General features: G+C 40.2%; 2 protein-coding genes across 4 annotated transcripts in view; one reads left to right on the top strand and one right to left on the bottom strand.

Annotated features, from left to right (window-relative positions):
• LOC114647755 (mannose-binding protein A-like) overlaps positions 1–18363 on the top strand; it is a 473727-nt gene that overhangs the window by 239707 nt on the left and 215657 nt on the right. The gene's annotated exons all lie outside the window — the stretch shown is intronic.
• The window catches only part of LOC114647655 (mannose-binding protein A-like), a 199198-nt gene that overhangs the window by 112691 nt on the left and 68144 nt on the right, over positions 1–18363 (bottom strand). Inside the window, exon 1 of one of the 2 annotated variants that reach the window (XM_051924504.1) lies at positions 17583–17766. The exons of the other annotated variant lie outside the window; for it this stretch is intronic. Within the exon in view, the coding sequence (XP_051780464.1) occupies positions 17583–17751 (169 nt within the window). The 5' untranslated portion in view covers positions 17752–17766. Of the gene's footprint in view, positions 1–17582; positions 17767–18363 lie in introns of those variants that run through there. 2 annotated transcript variants of the gene reach the window in all.

The raw sequence follows: 18363 nt of genomic DNA, 5'->3' as shown, positions 1-18363 counted from the left end.
GCTGTATTGCGAAAGGAGTCACCACTTTGAAGTTTATGGCTGGTTGAGATTACAAACAATACCACGTATGATAAAAGAACTGCTGCTTCCTTGGAGGATCCTGGATAATCCAGTTACTGATTGTGTCAGGGTTGTTTGTGGAGGTATTTGCTGTTTTGCAAAAGAGTCGCTGCTTTGAAGTCTGGCCTTGGAGGATGTCTGTATTTACCTGACTTGGAAATATTGGTTTCTAATCAGCATATCTGTACTTATTCATGATTGGTAACAATTTCTTTTTTTAACTTGTGTTTTCATTAATTGTTAAACCCAGGAAATGCAGATGTACCATTGTTTAATCTGATTGTCCAGAACTGATAATGGCAGGGAATGAAGTAGATAAAAACTCCTGGCAGCAGAAGGCAGAGGGGACAGTCCACAGAAAACGCTGCCAAAGCACTCAGACAGAGCACAGGGTCTTGCAGGCAGACAAGGGTACCTGGCTGGCACGACGTGAGGCACAAGGACGGCAACACTTCCAGGGAGGAAGAGACAGTACCACAAAGAGACGCCGGATGTGGGTTCAGCGAGAGAGGGAATCCGCAAGAAAGGACCAAGCGAAGCTGACAGACGAGAAATGAGGCGTGCCTAGGTCCCAGCAACACAAGGAGCTCAGAGTGGAAGAAAAAGGAACAACGAAGAGACGCTGACAGGGATTCAACAATTTGATACAACTTCTGTAGGGGAACGAGTGTCCGGGGAACAGAGAGCATCCATGGACAGTTGAACAATTAAGTGCTGGGGTAACACAGTGCACAAACTGGACTCTGCACCACTGTATCCTCCAATTCTTGTTTTTAACGGACTTTTAGAGGGTGGACTGTGTATTTTCCTTTTTTAAAAAAAGGGAAATTGATTCCTGATAGGTTTAGTTTTTGTTATGTTCGTTTATCTTTTTAATGTACCTTATATTGTCTTGTGTAATAGAACTTACTGTTGCTTTTTTCTAAAATTACTGTTGTGTCTTTCATTGTGTGTTTACTCACCGCCCAATTTAAAGAAACCTGTGTGCTATTATTGGTAAATTTCAGTCTCTTAATAAAACTGGGTGGCGTAGTTGGATATTTTAATGGTGTCTAAGTTAGATTACCTATGAGTGTGACCAGACACCTGTTACAAATGAACTATATTAAAAATAGTAAAATGTAATAATTTGAAAGTAAATTATATTTCATGTTGCGTTAGAGGTATTTGTTGAGTTAAACGTTTTCGTTCTGTTTGGCTTTGAAATTTAACACGCAAATACTTTTTAATCTTACACTTTTACTGTAACATTTCAGTAAAAACATACGCCAAACAACAAATCTTTTAATTCTCTTGGATACACCTCTTCATTGGGTAGAAACACTACTTTTCCCTGATGGCAACACGAATTAGACTATCTACAAGTCTCTGACTTAAACTTCAAATCCTTACAATATTTCCATACTTCTGACATATCACCTATGTCCATATATATTCGATCTATTTTTGCTGTTCCATTATTTCACCGAGTAATAATTTGTTTGTTTGCGCTAATGCGATCTTTACTATTAGTTTTTCGTGCCTTTCGAATTTTAGTACTTTCATAATCTCTAACCTGCTCTGCATGTGTATCACGCCAACGTTTTTCAAACTCTTTACGACATTTTACTTTGTCTTCTACTCTTTGTCTTTTATTTCCGACCCCGCTTATACCTTCTAGGTTTTCAATTCCACTTGGTCCAGGCTGATTATTACTTTCCTTATTTTCCACTTATTATTGTTCTTTTTTGCATTCTTTTCTCTCCAATGCTTTTTGGCCTCTTTTTGACACTCTGCCTTTTCTTCTTCGTTTAGTCATTGACGTGTCATAATTCATTCATTAATAATAATTCATTACATTTATATAGCGCTTTTCTCAGTACTCAAAGCGCTATCCACACAGGGAGGAACCGGGAAGCGAACCCACAATCTTCCACAGTCTCCTTACTGCAAAGCAGCAGCACTACCACTGCGCCACCTGTGAGGTCATCTAGAACATGTAGAATTATTGTCCAGCAATTGACTATTTCGAATAAAACAAATAGATTGCATGTCTAACAATACTGTCCAGAAAAGCTTCTTTAAAGGATGAAATGGAGGACTTTTCATAAACAACTTAAAATGAGGAACACATACAAATTTATAAGAGCTGAGAGCGCAGGAAGTGTGTCCGACAAAAGTATTCACACGAATGAGAGGTGAGAGGAATGCGGGCGTGGGCCGTTAACCGTAAATGGTTAAGAGGAGGGTGGGACTTGAAAAAATCTCCTAGCAAAAGTCTTGTCTCGCGGGACTTGAAATTATCTCTTTCAAAAAGTCTTGTCCCAGGATTTCTTTTTATAATAGAGAGATTTGTTTTAGAAATGTCATGAAGAGAACGAATGAAATGGTTAAGAGAATAAAAGACAAGAATGCACTAGGAGGAAGGCTGATATAATATACAAAATTTACTAGGAAATTAGTGAGAGATCAGCAGATGTCCTGTAAACAGCAAGACTGGATAGTTGTCACATACACAGAGATTCAAGGATAATAGCTGAATCTAAGAGATATGAGAAGAACAAGAGTATAATAGTATATTTGGGTGCGAATGAATGAACCAATCAGAGTAAAGGTATGCATTAATCAGCATTGTTATGTAAATGCAGTTGTTAATAAAGTGGACCTCTGCCATTATTATTTTGACCATTCTGAACATTCTGTAACAACAACAACATTTATTTCTAGAGTATGTTTCCATACAAATGTTGGAGCTCAAAGTGCATTACAAGATGAAGAAAGAAAAAATAAAAAATATAAAAATAAGCTTAGGAAATACTAATTGACAAAGAATAAAACAAAATCTGCAGGGGTCCCCAGACCACCCATCCCCAACTAGGCATTCTACCTAACATCAATCTGTCCTCAGGTTTTCAGGCTTTACATGGAAGAATTAGATGAAGATGGTCAAGTGGACCTCTAGCCTTCAATCCATCAATAGATGGTGCTTTGATCAGGTGGTGGGGGCGCAGATCGACCACCACAGAAAACCAGCAGAGAAAGTAGGGGTGAGTACGGATTGTGGAGCCAACAGAGTGCTGTGATGAAAGCTCCCTGTTCTGCATTTGCTGGAGAGTAATTAAAAACACAATGGACAAGCTTCCTCCTGCCTTGTTTCTATCTCAAAGAGTTTTTTTGTGAAGACAAGATTTCTTTCTTTAATTCTATTTCCAATTTAATTTCAAACACACCAGCTCTACCATCCTCATTCCATTTCTTCCCGGTGTAACCACCAGGGGGCACCAGAGAGCCCAAAACCACAGACACATTAAAGCACCACACGTTGATAGGATAAAATGAAAGAGTTGTATCCCTTTCTCAAGCACCACTCAAACTCTCCTTCCAATTACAAGCCACAAATGCAATTACAAACATGATAAACCTCTTTCCCTCATTTGAGTGTTACCCATTTCTGACTCCCCGAGCTATGGAAGTGGACTCCTTTTAAGGCGGTGATGTTGGGTGGCTACAAGAAAGCCAGGGAGATCCTCTCCCAACAGTACCCTCTACCATCCACCAGGGAACCCTACAGGGCGGCATTTCCGGACTCCAACTCCCATGTTGTCCTGCGGGAATCCAGACTGGGACTCTATATGAAGGACACTGCCACATAGAATGGTGGGGGATGAATTGCTCCCCTGTTGGTTCCTAACATCTTTGGGAATTGCAGTCCGGACGGGAACCATAAGACCTCCCGGGTAAGGAGTTTGCCTCTGGCCAGGGTGGGTTGCCTACAATGGATATATTCATTGGCAGAGATATTTTTTGTCCTCATCTTTTGACTTGTGCTCTGAATGTTCCTTTGTCTTCATTGTGTAGGTCAGTCTACCATACTGATTCACCCCAAGTTGGCCCCTTTAGGTGCCTTTATATGGCAAAGAATTGAAGCCCCAGACAGATGACCTCCATTGAACTCATTCCTTGACATCTAAAACCAATGTTCTGCCCCAGAGAGGATTTCAGTTTATAATATTAAAGGGGGGTCAAAATTTACATGATTAATTATTTTGTATTTTATATTAGAGATCTGTTTTGACTTTGACATCCACTAGCCTTTTTCTGCTGATCAGCGTGAAAAGCAGCATATTAAACCCATCAAGGTTCAATGTTGCAAATCAAGAAAATGCAGAATAAGGGGGTGAATACTTTTACACGCACTGCAGAGCTTGCAAATAATCAAGGAAAGTTTGGGGCCAAAGTAGTAAAAAGCTGACTCTCAGCTCCACAGATGATTTTTAGGAAAACACCAATAAGTTGCTGTTTGGTGACCTGGCAGATCTGAAAGGAACAAATTTTTATCATTTTTCACTAACATGGGATGAGCAAGACCATGAAGACATTTAAAAACAAATTAAAGAATCTGAAAACAAATCCTAGAAGGTACGGTACTTGCAGGTGTAGATGGATGTAGGCTCATTTTCTCTTAGATAACAAGGTGCTTGTTTTCTTCGACTTGAACGGCACTTTGTCATTGTTTCCTGCCTTGTGCCCTGTATTGGCTGGGATTGGCTCCAGCGGACCCCCGTGACCCTGTGTTCGGATTCAGCGGGTTGGAAAATGGATGGATGGATGGAGCATCTTTAGATTTTCAGCGCCCTCTGCAGGAATCACAGCGACAAAGCAGGTGATGTTTCAAGGTTAAATCGTCATACGGTGGAGCTGGGAAGTCAGCATTTATGATCTCCACGTGTTTGTCTCACCCAAGTAGGAAAGTAAACTTGGATTCCCCAATGAAAGCTGGTGTTTCGACAAACAGCAATACAGTGCCCTGCGTAATGTTTGAGACAAAGACAAATTTTTTCCTTGATTTCCCCCTCTGCTCTACAGTTTAAAATTTACAAACCAAAAAATTCAGACATCGTGATTAAAATGCATTTTGGAGATTTTCATTTACAGTATCTCACAAAAGTGAGTACACCCTCTCACATTTTTGTAAATATTTTATTATATCTTTTCATGGGACAACACTGAAGATATGACACTTTGATACAATGTAAAGTAGTCCGTGTACAGCTTGTATCACAGTGTAAATTTGCTGTCCCCTCAAAATAACTCAACACACAGCCATTAATGTATAAACCGCTGGCAACAAAAGTGAGTACACCCCTAAGTGAAAAGTGTCAATATTTTGTGTGGCCACAATTATTTTCCAGCATTGCCTTAACACTTCACTAGAGCTTCCGTGAGTTAAAATGAGAGTACAACCCACACAGTCACCGGGTCCAGAATGTTCCGTCAGACGAGCCTAGCACAACTCTGTCATCATCTCCCCCGCTCACCCACTGGTCTTATAGCCAGCGGAGACACCCGCAGCCACAGTCCTCATCACCTGAATCCAACCCCCCCCCCCCACTACCCTTCTTAAGTGACTCAAGTGGCTCCAGCCAGACCGCCCGGGTCATCAATCACGCTCCCTTGTCGTACATTGAAGGATCTTCGTAGTACATGTTTAATTACTCTATCAATCTATCCTTTCAGTGTTACACCAATACAGCGTGAAGCAGAAAAAACCCTGAACGGAGTGCCAGCTCCTTGCTAGCGCTGCGCCACCGTGTCCTCATATGTTTAATTATTAATAATATTGATTATTTATTTGATGTTAACATTCTGTCTGTATAATTTAATAAACATATTTTGCTGCATTTCATTACGTCATCATACGTAAATACGCTCTTTATAAAGTGGCGCAAGTTGTGCAATATTATAACTGTAGTGCAAGTTTACAGTGAGGTGATTGTATTTATAAGTACAAACAGTTCTACAAGGAGCACTTGATGGACTGATGGAGTACGTTTAGAGTTTTTGGGATGAAACTGTTTGTGAACCGCGAGGTCCGTACAGGAAAGGCTCTGAAGCATTTGCTGTATGGAAGCAGTTCAAATTGACCGCATGACTGAGGCAGCGTGTGCTTGATGCCTTATACCAATAATTCTCTTTCCGATCAGCTGCTGTAGAGCTGAGATTCCACATTCAGATACAGTGATATAAATACACAGAGTGGTGCAGTAATATGGAAAAACATGAGCCACTGTGGCAACCCCTAACGGGAGGAGCTGAAAAAAGAAGAAGAAGGTGCAGTGAGAGTAACAACACTAAAGCAGCTATGGTATTTTGAATAGTTTTACCATTCTGTGGACCACTATATTGTTACAGGTTAATTACAATCAGATGCATTAAACTAATAAACAATATGCGGTTAATTTCAGTTGTATTTGATAAAGCCGTGTCAGGGATGTGGATCTAAAAAAGAAAGGGAAACCACACTGGAACAAAAGCATTGCTTTGACGCTGGGTGCCACCAGTTTGCAAAATTGAGTGGAGAACTATCGTACACCAAGCATTTAGCTGGCATGAAAATGTGTGTGGCTTTACGCCAAGTTTAGGTTTTACACATCGCGATGTGAGCGTGAAAACAGGAGTACGCAACATTTTTGTGCGTACGCACTGTTTATACATGAGGCCCCAGGTTAGGGTTCCATACCCATCTCAGATGGGATGCCAGTCCATCACTACCCTTTCCATTCTGGCTTCCCTTCTTGGCAAGGGTCCACCTTTTCACCCAGGTGGTTTGCCGGATAATCCTGCCTGGTACTTACAAAGGATGGCTGACTGAATTGCTGAAGAAGGTCTCTATGCTAGGGGGAGCTTTTTGATGTGTTGCCACTTTGTCTGTCAGTGTCGTTAGAAGATTTTCATTTCTGAACTGTCTCTTGTTTGTGGTATGACAGTATGGGCCCAAAGGTGGGTAGACGGCTCATCAGGTGAGTTTGACTTCCCGCACTTCTCCTCAGTTTTTATATAGTTTGAGCTTTTCAGAAATGGCTAAGCTGGAGGTCGTTGCCTTCAGCTACTTTTTTTGTTTGATCTGTTAACCCTTTACTTACAGCTGTGCCCACCCTGACACAAAGCAGTGTAGAATGCATGTGTGTGATAAACAGGAATAGTTGGGTGTCAAGGAAACAGACCACCCTGAGCCACCAGTGCGGCTTATTAACCAATTTGGGTCCGAAATGGACTAAAGTTATTCAAAATGGATGTATGACACTATAACTGTTAAGATTAAGTAGTTTAAAAATGAAGTAACAGTCAGAAGACAAGGATAAGGAGTTTAGTTAAAACAAAAACAGCAAGTACATTTGAACCATAATGATTTGTTGACAAAGTATCTTGCTCTAAATTTATTAGTTAATTAATAATAATAATAATACATTTTATTTATGTAGCACCTTTCCCATGCTCAAAGTGTGTAATAAAACTGTTATGCTTTTTAGGCCTTAAACTTTGTGGTCAAGCGAGGAACCACAAGCCAGAGAGAATAAATGTCGGGGTGCCAACCCGACTCTTTCATTTAATTCCTAAAGAGTCGTTCTATGGCACAGATGTAAAGCAAAAAATCAGGAGTGGTCTCCCCTAGATTTTCTCGTATATTCAGATATAGGGATGGATATTTGAGGAATAAACCGCAAAACAATTATTATATTTTTATATTGTGTACATTAAAGAATCATCAACAACAAAACAAATCAAATTAATAATATATTGAAAGACCTCAGGCAGAAGGTGGCATGGCTTTACCTAATTTTCAGTTTTATTACAGCAAACATACAAGCCATAAAAACCTGGACACAAATAAATGAACATACACAGGCTTGGTCCACAATAGAAGTAAAATCCTGTAGGACTTCTTTATACTCCTTGCTCTGCTCTCCAATAAATGCAAGTTATCGCAAATATACTAATAACCCAATTGTGCTTTACTCACTCTGAATATGGAACCAACTTAGAAAGCATTTTAAGATGGAAAATCTTTTATCTGTGGCACCTCTGCAAGAGAACCACCTCTTTCAACCTTCGCAAGTATATCCAGTTTTTAATACCTGGAAAAGTTTTGGGATTAAAATGCTCAGAGATCTTTATATAGACAACATAGTTACATCTTTTGAACAATTACGTTCAAACTTCAACCTCCCAGCTACTATCTTCAAATTAGAAATTTTGTTAAACAGAAATTGCCCGATTTCCCCCACCTTGCACCCTCCACAATGCTGGAAAAAATACTGCTCAATTCCGAGGAAACAAACACTATTTCGGCAATATATAAAATCTTATTAGAGTCCCTACCTTTCAAAGATCCAAGAGGACATTGGGAAGAAGATCTCTTAATCAATATATCAGAAAAGGAGTGGAAGGTAGCAAAGCAGAGAATTCACTCGAGTTCTATATGCGCAAAGCATAGAATTATTCAACTAAAAATTATATATCGAGCTCATCTGTCTCGCTTAAAACTGTCCAAAATGTTTCCAGGGCAAGATCCAACCTGCGAGCGCTGCAACCAAGCTCCTGCCTCACTGGGTCACATGTTCTGGGCCTGCACCAAACTAACATCATTTTGGACAAAAATTTTTAAGTGCCTATCAGACAGCCTTGGGGTCTCAATCCCTCCTAACCCATTAACAGCTGTGTTCGGTGTTCTTCCAGATGGACTGGAATTGGAGAAGGACAAACAAACGGTGATTGCATTCACTACACTTTTGGCACGCAGACTTATTTTGTTAAATTGGAAGAATCCTAATTCTCCTCTGATAAGTCAGTGGGAAACCGATGTTTTATATTATTTGAAATTGGAAAAAATCAAATTTTCAGTTAGAGGATCTGTACAAAATTTTTTCAAAACATGGCAGGATTTAATCAATATTATTTTAGAATAAGAGAAATAACTATTACCGCATTTAACTCCCTTCTCCATCTCTTATTTACATAGATATTTACTTCTCCCTTTCTTTTGTTTAATTTTGCCTTATTAAAAAGCCTTAAGCAATTTTCCTTTAGCTAAGCTCTCCTTCTCAGGGGTGGGGTCTGATTAGTCTTCAAATTTGTTGGGTTATAAATTGATCTGTTTGTATGGAATGATTACAATGAAAATTAATAAAATAAAAATATTAAAAAAAAAATAATAATATATTGAACAATAATTATGAAAGTAAAGTTGAATAAATCGGACTCTGTAGCTGCATGAATACCTTCTTCCGGTTAGCGGAAATAGCTCAAACATTGATAGAAATTTATGTTTTGTACCTAATACTTGTATGTAAAATTTGGTTGACCTAAGTGGGAGTGTACTCAAGTTATCGTGTTTACACATACACACAGACATAATTTCAAAAATGTTTTTTTCGGACTCGGGGAGGTTTATAACGTTGAGATTCATCAAAATCTTGAGGTCGAATTTTTGGAGGATTCCAATACTTTCCCTGTACTTCGTATAAGAGAAAGTAAAAAGGAAACTCAGGTTGCCTTCAAGGGCTCACAAGGCTTGTTCTTTAATGAATGTCATGAGAATGGAGCTCTGATCACAGAATGACAGCTCGAGACTGTATAGGAGGAGGACAGGGAGGGGCGGAGTCAGTTGCCCTCACTGGATATCTTCTTGGCACTGTGGAGGGAACAGAAGAGGACATGATTAGTGCCAGTGCCCCTCCTCTCATCTCAGAGCATTATGATAAAAATCAGATGAGCCCAGATGGTGATCCTCTGATGTGCATGCGTGACAACTTGTAATTAGTGTTGATCAGGAAAATTTGCCAAAATCTTTATCACGGCAAATATTCTGTACTCCATGGAGACATTGTTCACTGAATATTTCCCTGGAAATTCACCCAGGCGGCCAGCTTAGAAGTAAGATTTTTTTGTTTATCCCAGCGTCCCATGATGCTTTGCAAGGCCATTGTAACATTACAAAACTGTAGCAGTCATTTGCAGAACTTTCATGCATTTGTTCTGTAAGCTACTCCACCTTACATTTACACCACTGCCTGATCTGCTTCACAAATGTTTCATGTCACTGTTTACAGTAGATAGATAGATAGATAGATAGATAGATAGATAGATAGATAGATAGATAGATAGATAGATAGATAGATAGATAGATAGATAGATAGATAGATAGATAGATAGATAGATAGATAGATAGATAGATAGATAGATAGATACTTTATTAATCCCAAGGGGAAATTCACATTCTCCAGCAGCAGCATATTGATAAAGAACAATATTAAATTAAAAAGTGATAACAATGCAGGAATAAAAGACAATAACTTTGTATAATGTATCTCACACCCTCATACACCTTTATCGTAAGAGCATCCCTTATGGAGCTTTCAATCAGAAGAAAATATGAAGCTGATTTTAAATTAAAAGTCATTGAAGTGGAGAAAGAAATTGGTAACTGCACTGCTGCAACAAAATTTGATGTGTCTGAGAAACTGGTGCGAGATTGGAGGAGGCAAGAAAATGTAAAAAAAATTAAGTGTCACATTTTTGAACAGACGTGTAAGTCGTGGTCTGATTTTATGATCGATTTTTCGGGTTTCAAGACCCGACTTATATGTGAGTATATACGGTAAAAATAATTTTTTGTGCTTTCACTTTGTGTCCTGAGTATCTGTCTTTTTGGTTTGAATGGGCAACAGCGACCCCTAGTGTCCACTCATTTACAGTTAGTTTGGTTGTGTTTCACGTAGTCCAGTACAAGCAAAATGAACACGTCAATAGACATCCTGTGGCCAGGTCGTGAACTTCATTCAGTGGGCAGAAACAGAAAAAAATATCATGGCGGGCCTTTAGAATGCCTACAAATACCTACATCAGTGATATTCCAGATAGTTGATTTTGGTCATCCTACAGATGTCACCAATGGTTTCATTCTCGTTCTTCAGCCATAATGGCTTCTTTGACCTCCATTGGCACAGCTCTTGCCATCCTGTTTTTGTGGTTTCCATCTTGCAGTGTGTCCTCCGTGTTTCTGTTCATGAAGTCTTCCGATGATAGTCATCTCTGACACACACACATCAGCCCCCTGAAGTCTGTTTCTGATCTGTCAGACAGGAATTTGTTGCTTTTTCTTGACCATAGTGAGGATTCTTCTGTCATCAGAAGTGCAGATCTTCCTTGGCCTACCAGTCCCTTTGTGATGACTGATCTCACCGGTGTGTTCTTTCTTCTTCATGATATTCCAGACAGTTGATTTTGGTCATCCTACCGATGTCTCCAGTGGTTTTACATAATGGCTTCTTTGACCTCCATTGACACAGCTAATCCCAAGGGAAAATTCACATTCTCCAGCAGCAGCATACTGATACAAAAAAACAATATTAAATTAAAGATTGATAATAATGCAGGTAAAAACAGACAATAACTTTGTATAATGTTAACGTTTACCCCCCCCCCCCCAAGTGGAATTGAAGAGTTGCATAGTGTGGGGGAGGAACAATCTCCTCACTCTGTCAGTGGAGCAGAATGGTGACAGCAGTCTGTCGCTGAAGCTGCTCCTCTGTCTGGAGATGATCCTGTTCAGTGGATGCAGTGGATTCTCCATGATTGACAGGAGTCTGCTCAGCGCCCGTCGCTCTGCCACAGATATTAAACTGTCCAGCTCCATGCCAACAATAGAGCCTGCCTTCCTCACCAGTTTGTCCAGGCGTGAGGCGTCCCTCTTCTTTATGCCGCCTCCCCAGCACACCACCGCGTAGAAGAGGGCGCTCGCCACAACCGTCTGATAGAACATCTGCAGCATCTTATTGCAGATGTTGAAGGACGCCAGCCTTCTAAGGAAGTATAGTCGGCGCTGTCCTCTCTTACACAGAGCATCAGTATTGGCAGTCCAGTCTAATTTATCATCCAGCTAGTTTCATTTGAAGGTACATTATCAAACCATAATGGGAATTTTATGAATACCACCACTGAATATATAACACTGATTCCTGTGTGCTCACTCACTCACCACATGGCTAGTTTTCTATGCTGGCCAAATGCTTGTGTAATTAGCCTCATGCAGCAGCTACGAATCAAAAAAAGCCTGAATACATTGACAGCTGGACCGTTTATTACCAGGACACTGTTATGATAAACTCTATCAAATCTTGTAAAAAATGTAAAGAAATGAATTAGAAAGAAGCAGTTTTATCAACAGAAACTGTTAATTGCTTCATTTTGAACAGCAACATGACTAATGAAAGTCCTTGAAGGATGACACTACACAGAGCGCAGACTGAGAAGCACACGCATTTCTTTGTGCTGCCTATGCTTGTTGCACACAACACATCCGGTAGTTGGTGACTGTTTGTGCTTAGCGGGTGGCAGAATGTCCATGAAGTGCTGTCCTCACTCTCGTGACAAGTTGGACACCTTGTAACAAAGAAACGCCTTCAGGGCAGCGATCCACAAGTGACTGAAAGACAACAGACAGTACATGTTGGCAGTAAGACATTGTGCGCCATCAAACATGAGTGCAAGGGACCCTCGGGGCTGCGTGTTCAGTCCATTGCTCTTTACCCTACCAACACATGACTGTTCTGCCAAATCCAGCATAAATCAGCTCATTAAGTTTGCTGAAGATACAACAGCAGTAGGACTCCTCTGTAATGAAGATGAAACATCTGACAGAGCAGAGGTGGAACAGTTAGTGAGCTGGTGTGGGCACAACAATCAATCCCTTAATGTCAACAAGAGAAAAGAGTTGATTGTGGTCTTCAGAGCAAAGGCTGACTGCATATCAGACGGTCCACAGCACATAATTCTTGGAGGTCCGCATCATTGTGAATCTCTCCTGGACTCTCAGTACCACACACCAGGCCAAGAAAGTTCAGCAGGGGTTGCACTTCCTTAGGAGGCTGAAGCGAGTGAGAATCCCCACTGCCATCCTCACCACCTTCTACAGGGGCACAATTGGGAGTATGCTGATGAGCCGCGTTACATCTTGGTATGGAAATCGCAGTGTGTCTGACAGGTAGACTCTGCAACATAGGGTGAGGATGGCTGAGAGGGTTATCGGGGTCTCCCTAACCTCCATTGAAGACAAATTTAAGGAGAGATGCGAGAAGAAAGCCCTCTGCATTGTGAGGGTCTCCTTGCACCCCTCTCACAGACTCTTTTCTCGTCTGGTAAGAGGAAATATTGCTGCATAAAATCAGGAACAGCCAAAATGTGCAATGGCTTCTTTCCACAGGCAATTACACTGCAAAACTCCCTGCAACATTCACAGAATAAGTCCGTTTTTATACACGTAATTATTTATGTTTGACTGTAGTATTTAATTGATTATCAATATCATAAATGATCTTACATTTTTAACTCGGGTGTTGGTTGGACTTTGTGAACTAAGTACAGTCTTTGTATTGTATTTCTTTTCTTTTTTTTTGGTTTTCCCTTCCATTTTTTGTACAGTTTCTGGTGTTGAGAAACACAATTTCATCCCACTGTATTTTAGATATGGCTGGAATGACAAGTAAACTGAACTTGAACTTTGTGGCCTGTAGGGGGCGCACCCGCCTCCCCTCTCCCCCAAAACATGACACAGACAGACACAGGCACAAGCTCAGCAACACACACTGGCGTTTTATTGTTTTGTGGGAAAGTCTTCCTTAAGCATTTACCACAATTCAGACACAGTTACAAAGCACAGTACAGTAAAGCACTCTTTGTCTTTGCCTCCTTTCTCACTCTTCATCTCTCTCTGCCCTGTTTCCGCCTCCATCACTCCTCCAGCAACCAAGCTTCATCACCTTCCTCCTGACTCTGGCTCCTGGAATGAAGGCAGTGGGCTACTTTTATCCTACACTTGGGAGTACTTCCGGTAGTCCGTTAGAATGATCTGGAAGCCCAACAAACTAGAACTCTGCAGTCCCTGCAGCACCCCCTGGGGGCACCCATGGAACACAGCAGGGCTGAGTAGTAGGAATCGATCTCGCATGAAGCCCTGAGGGAGTCTGTGGTGCTGCAACAACCCAGGAAGGGCTGCCATCGAGCATTCTAGGGGAAATAATGCACTATGTCTGTTCTCTCAAAGGCATCCAGACCAGGAAAGGGCCCTGGCCATCCACCACAGCTTGAACTTGATTGTCACTATCTCAATCACTGTCATCATCATAAACTTCATCTTGTAACAAATCAAAACATCAGCAGCTTTACTCCTATTTTGCGACAACATAACTATGGACTGTCTATTCATAGCACTACTACACAAGTAAGCTGTGGCGATCAAAAAAATAATAATTTGGACATGAGCGTCAATAGGCTTTGCACCCTAGGAACCAAGTTAACCAAACTATTCTATAACATTTGAGTAATTATTTACCGCACTGATGCTGAACTTTCCGACTATAAAATAGGTCATTACGGTAGCAATTGACGAGAAGAATTCATAATTAATGGCAGAATTACGGTATTTCAGGGTTCCTCCAGAGTGCCTCATTCTCTTAAACAATTTGGATCAAAAACTAATCGGCACATCATCAAATCATAACAGGCTTAAGTGTTGACTTTAGCTCTAGACCATCCTCAAGAAACTATGACACACAGACACACACACATCCATCATTGAGATATTGATGTTTCCGGTATCAGTGGACCAATTCGATGTAGTCTCCTGTAGTCCGGCCGTCGAGTCTTCCAATGGCTGGCAATCTTCCAGAATGCTTTATGGGGTTTTCTCTACTTGCAAGCCCCCAGGTGGCACAGAGCCCATTTCCAAACAAGGATAGAAGATTTTAGATGACATCAGACAGTAGGTTTAAATAACACTCAGTTCTCTCTTAGGCTGAGACGACACTAGAGGGGTTTAAAGGGAAACATTGAAATGTCTTTGGGGGGTCGGGGTGTAGGGTCAATTATTGTACAGCGTCCCAGGAGCAATTTTCAGGTTAAGGGCCGCGCTCAAGGGTCCAACTGAGTAGGATCCCTTACAGTCCCTCATGTTAATTTTAATTGAATTTTAATGTTAATAAGAATTTGGTAGTTTTTAAGTAAAAATGATTACATTTATAGGTTCTTACCCTACCAAAACCTGAAGTTAAAGTCACAGTATTTGGAGCTTAAAAGACATTAAGAACCCTAATGTTAAAATCATAACCCATTATATTTAATATTGAGACCACATTTGCTTTAAGATGATCTTTCCCAGCAAACTCCTAAGCTTAAAGTCACCAAACGTATGGGATTAGTATGGTGATGGTAACCCTAGTCATAAAATTAAGAACTATTAAAAATTCCTACTTAATTAAACTTCTTTTATAAAATATTTTCTTATCATTTTGAATTTAAGAAATAATGAAAAAAATGTGTAAGGGATTTTGCCCATTTATAATGTTTAACTTTTGAAAAATACTAAAGATTATTTTAGAAATATGTTTAGTAAAACTGGTGTGTCCCTGAGGTTAACATTAACTTTCAAGTGAGATGAATCTTTTAAATTATTTTTGAAGTAATTTGAATTTAGAAATATTTCATAGAAATAGATGTGTTTTTATAACAGATTTAGGATTTTGTAATTTATAATGTGTCAGGATAATTAATTATCTTTTAACTTCAAAATATTGAATTAGACCGTTAGAACATTAGAACAGTCGATGTGAGAACACGGCATTTAGCCCAACAAAGCTCACCAGTCCTATCCACTTAATTCCTTGAGTCTTAAAGGTCCCTAAAGCCCTACTGCCCACCACACTACTTGGTCGCTTATTCCAAGTGTCTGTGGTTCTCTGTGTGAAGAAAAACTTCCTCATGTTTGTATGAAATTTCCCCTTAACAAGTTTCCAACTTTGTCCTCGTGTTCTTGCTGAATTCATTTTAAAGTCTCAGTCTCGATCCACTGGACTAATTCCCTTCATAATTTTAAACACTTCAGTCAAGTCTCGTCTTAATCTTCTTTATCTTAAACTGTAAAGGCTCAGCTCTTTTAATCTTTCCTGATAACTCATCCCCTGCAGTCCTCTAATCAGCCTAATTGCTCTTCTCTGGACTTTTTCTTGTGCTGTTATGTCCTTTTTGTAGCCTGGAGACCAAAACTGCACCCAGTACTCCAGATGAGGCCTCACCAGTTTGTTATAAAGCTTCAGCAGAACCTCCTTGGAAATGTCATCTGTCACAAATCTGCCCAAACCTGTTTGCTGTCCAAGGCCCTCTGTGATGTTTCACCGGATTCTTGATTATCTGCCAGTCCACCTATCAACCTGTTAACCAGTTTGTTATTTATATTCCCATCCAAATCATTTCTATATATTAAAAACAGCCGCAGTTCCTAGCACTGAACCCTGCTGGTCACCACTCTTAACATCACCCAATTCTGATGAGGTTCCTCCAACCATCACCCTCTGTTTCCTGTGTCTGAGCCAATTCTACACCCATCGACACACCACACCCTGAACTGCCACTTCTTTTAGCTTAATGCCCACCCTCTCATGTGGCACCTTATCAAATGCTTTCTGAAAGTTAAGATATATAATATCATGAGCTCCACTCTGGTCGTATCCTTTTGTTGCCTCCACATAAAATTCCAGCATGATAGTAAAACACGACCTCCCTCTTCAGACCCCATGCTGACTGTCCTGTCCTTGCCAGGTGTTGCTCAATCTTATCCTTAATAATTCCTTCTATTCATTTTCCTGTGATGCATGTTAAGCTTACTGGTCTTTAGTTGCTTGGATCTGCCCAGTCACCCTTTTTATATAACAGAATAACATTTGCCATTTTCCAGTGCTTGACAGACTTCCTAAAAATATGCGTCACGGGTTTACAGCTGTACTCGCTAATCTCCTTAAGAACTCTATGATATATATTATCTGGTCCTTGGTATTTCTTTGATTTCAGCCTATTTAATCTCAGCAGCTCTTTTCTCTCTACAATTTCCAATTCACTCAGTACCTCCTTAATAGTCCCTGTTACTGCCCAGAGGTTATTCACTTCTTCACATGTGATGACCTCAGAAAAAATGTAAGATTAGATCATCTGCTATTTCACTGTCTGTATTTTTAAATTCCCCTTTACTGTTCCTGGTGCTTTTCACCTCCTCCTTGACTGTTCCTTTACTACTAAAATGTTGAAAATATCTCTTTGGGTTGGTTTTTGCTTTATCTGCTATATTCCTCTCTAACTGCCTCTCAGTTTCCCTAATATGTTTCTGACAATGGCAACCATTAGGGCTTTAACAATTATTTAAAAAAATTTTTTTTTTTTGATTCCTTTATACATTTCTTCTGTTCCCTCTTTTTTTTTAGTTTCTTGAAATAATGTAAACACTTCAGGTGGTGGGTTTTGTTGATTTATTGGGTACATAAGTACAGTTAGGTTCATGGTCACACTTTGTAAGAACAGTGACTTCAGGGATTCTGTTCTGTTTGGATAAAATTGGAAAGCTAATTTTTAAAAACTAATTTGAACCCGTGCACTTAATTTATCTTTTTTGTTCAATTATTTTTCCCCTAACCCTAAGCCTAACCCTAGCCCTGTACCATTTTTTATGAATTTGGGTCTCCTTGACACCATTAGTGCCTTCTTTTAGTCACAAGCAGAACAAAATGCAGAACTGGACTTACATTTTTCAGCATTTTTCACAGCACACAAAAAAGATTCTGGTTTGGGTTCACTCACTGATTAGCATCATCTTCAATTATAGGTAGCTCTGCACCCACAAGACCACCCACCCACATCCAGCGTATTCCCAGCTCACAAACCTCTCTCTCCCTTGTCTCCTTTCAGGCCAGGCGGACCAGGACTTCCTTCTTTTCCATTCCTTAAAGGTCCATCAACACAGAAGTATGTCTTTGTGGGCTCCTCGGCTAGACATGACCAGATGGCCGTGACCAGAATGGCTGATGTCAGGATGAGGCTGTGCAGCTGCATCTTTGGAGATCTCAGTCCAGAGTCACTTTTCAGAGTCTGAATTCTTTACTCCGACAAAATGGAGACCCTTACAGCGTGTCCCATCGGCCTTCTTCAGAGAGCTGGAACTTCACTGAGATGTTTTTAAATGCCTGTGGTGGACCATCATAAAGAGCTAAATAAGGACTAACTAGGTTATCAAGCTAAATGACTGACTAATAATGACTAAAAATGTTTCAGCCGTTCATTAGGATACTTCTAGGCTTGCAGCTCCTCCCCAAGAAACCTGTATTTCCTTCTCCTTTTCAGCAGTTTCCTGAAAAATGTGTGCTGCCTCAGCAGATTCTACTTCCCAACTTTCAAACTATCTGGCAGTGTCTAAAAAAATGAACTGAGAGTGGGACCTTAAAATGTGAGACTGTCTAACAATACCATTAGACCCGCAGACATTAAATTTAGAACGACTAGTCCTGACTGACAGAATATGGCGTTATAGACAACACAGCTTGGCTGATGTCCTAACAGGGGTTGATGGATCATTCTCTGGCTGGGAAACCTTTATAAAGGACAGAGATGGATGGGCTGTACCTTAGTGGTACCTTTCTACAGTGGGAAACCATTATAAGGAAAGGA

This window comes from Erpetoichthys calabaricus, chromosome 3, assembly GCF_900747795.2.
Source record: "Erpetoichthys calabaricus chromosome 3, fErpCal1.3, whole genome shotgun sequence".
Classification (NCBI taxonomy): Eukaryota; Metazoa; Chordata; class Cladistia; order Polypteriformes; family Polypteridae; genus Erpetoichthys; species Erpetoichthys calabaricus.
Note: the sequence above shows the minus strand (reverse complement) of the source record. Positions and strands in the feature narration are given on the sequence as shown.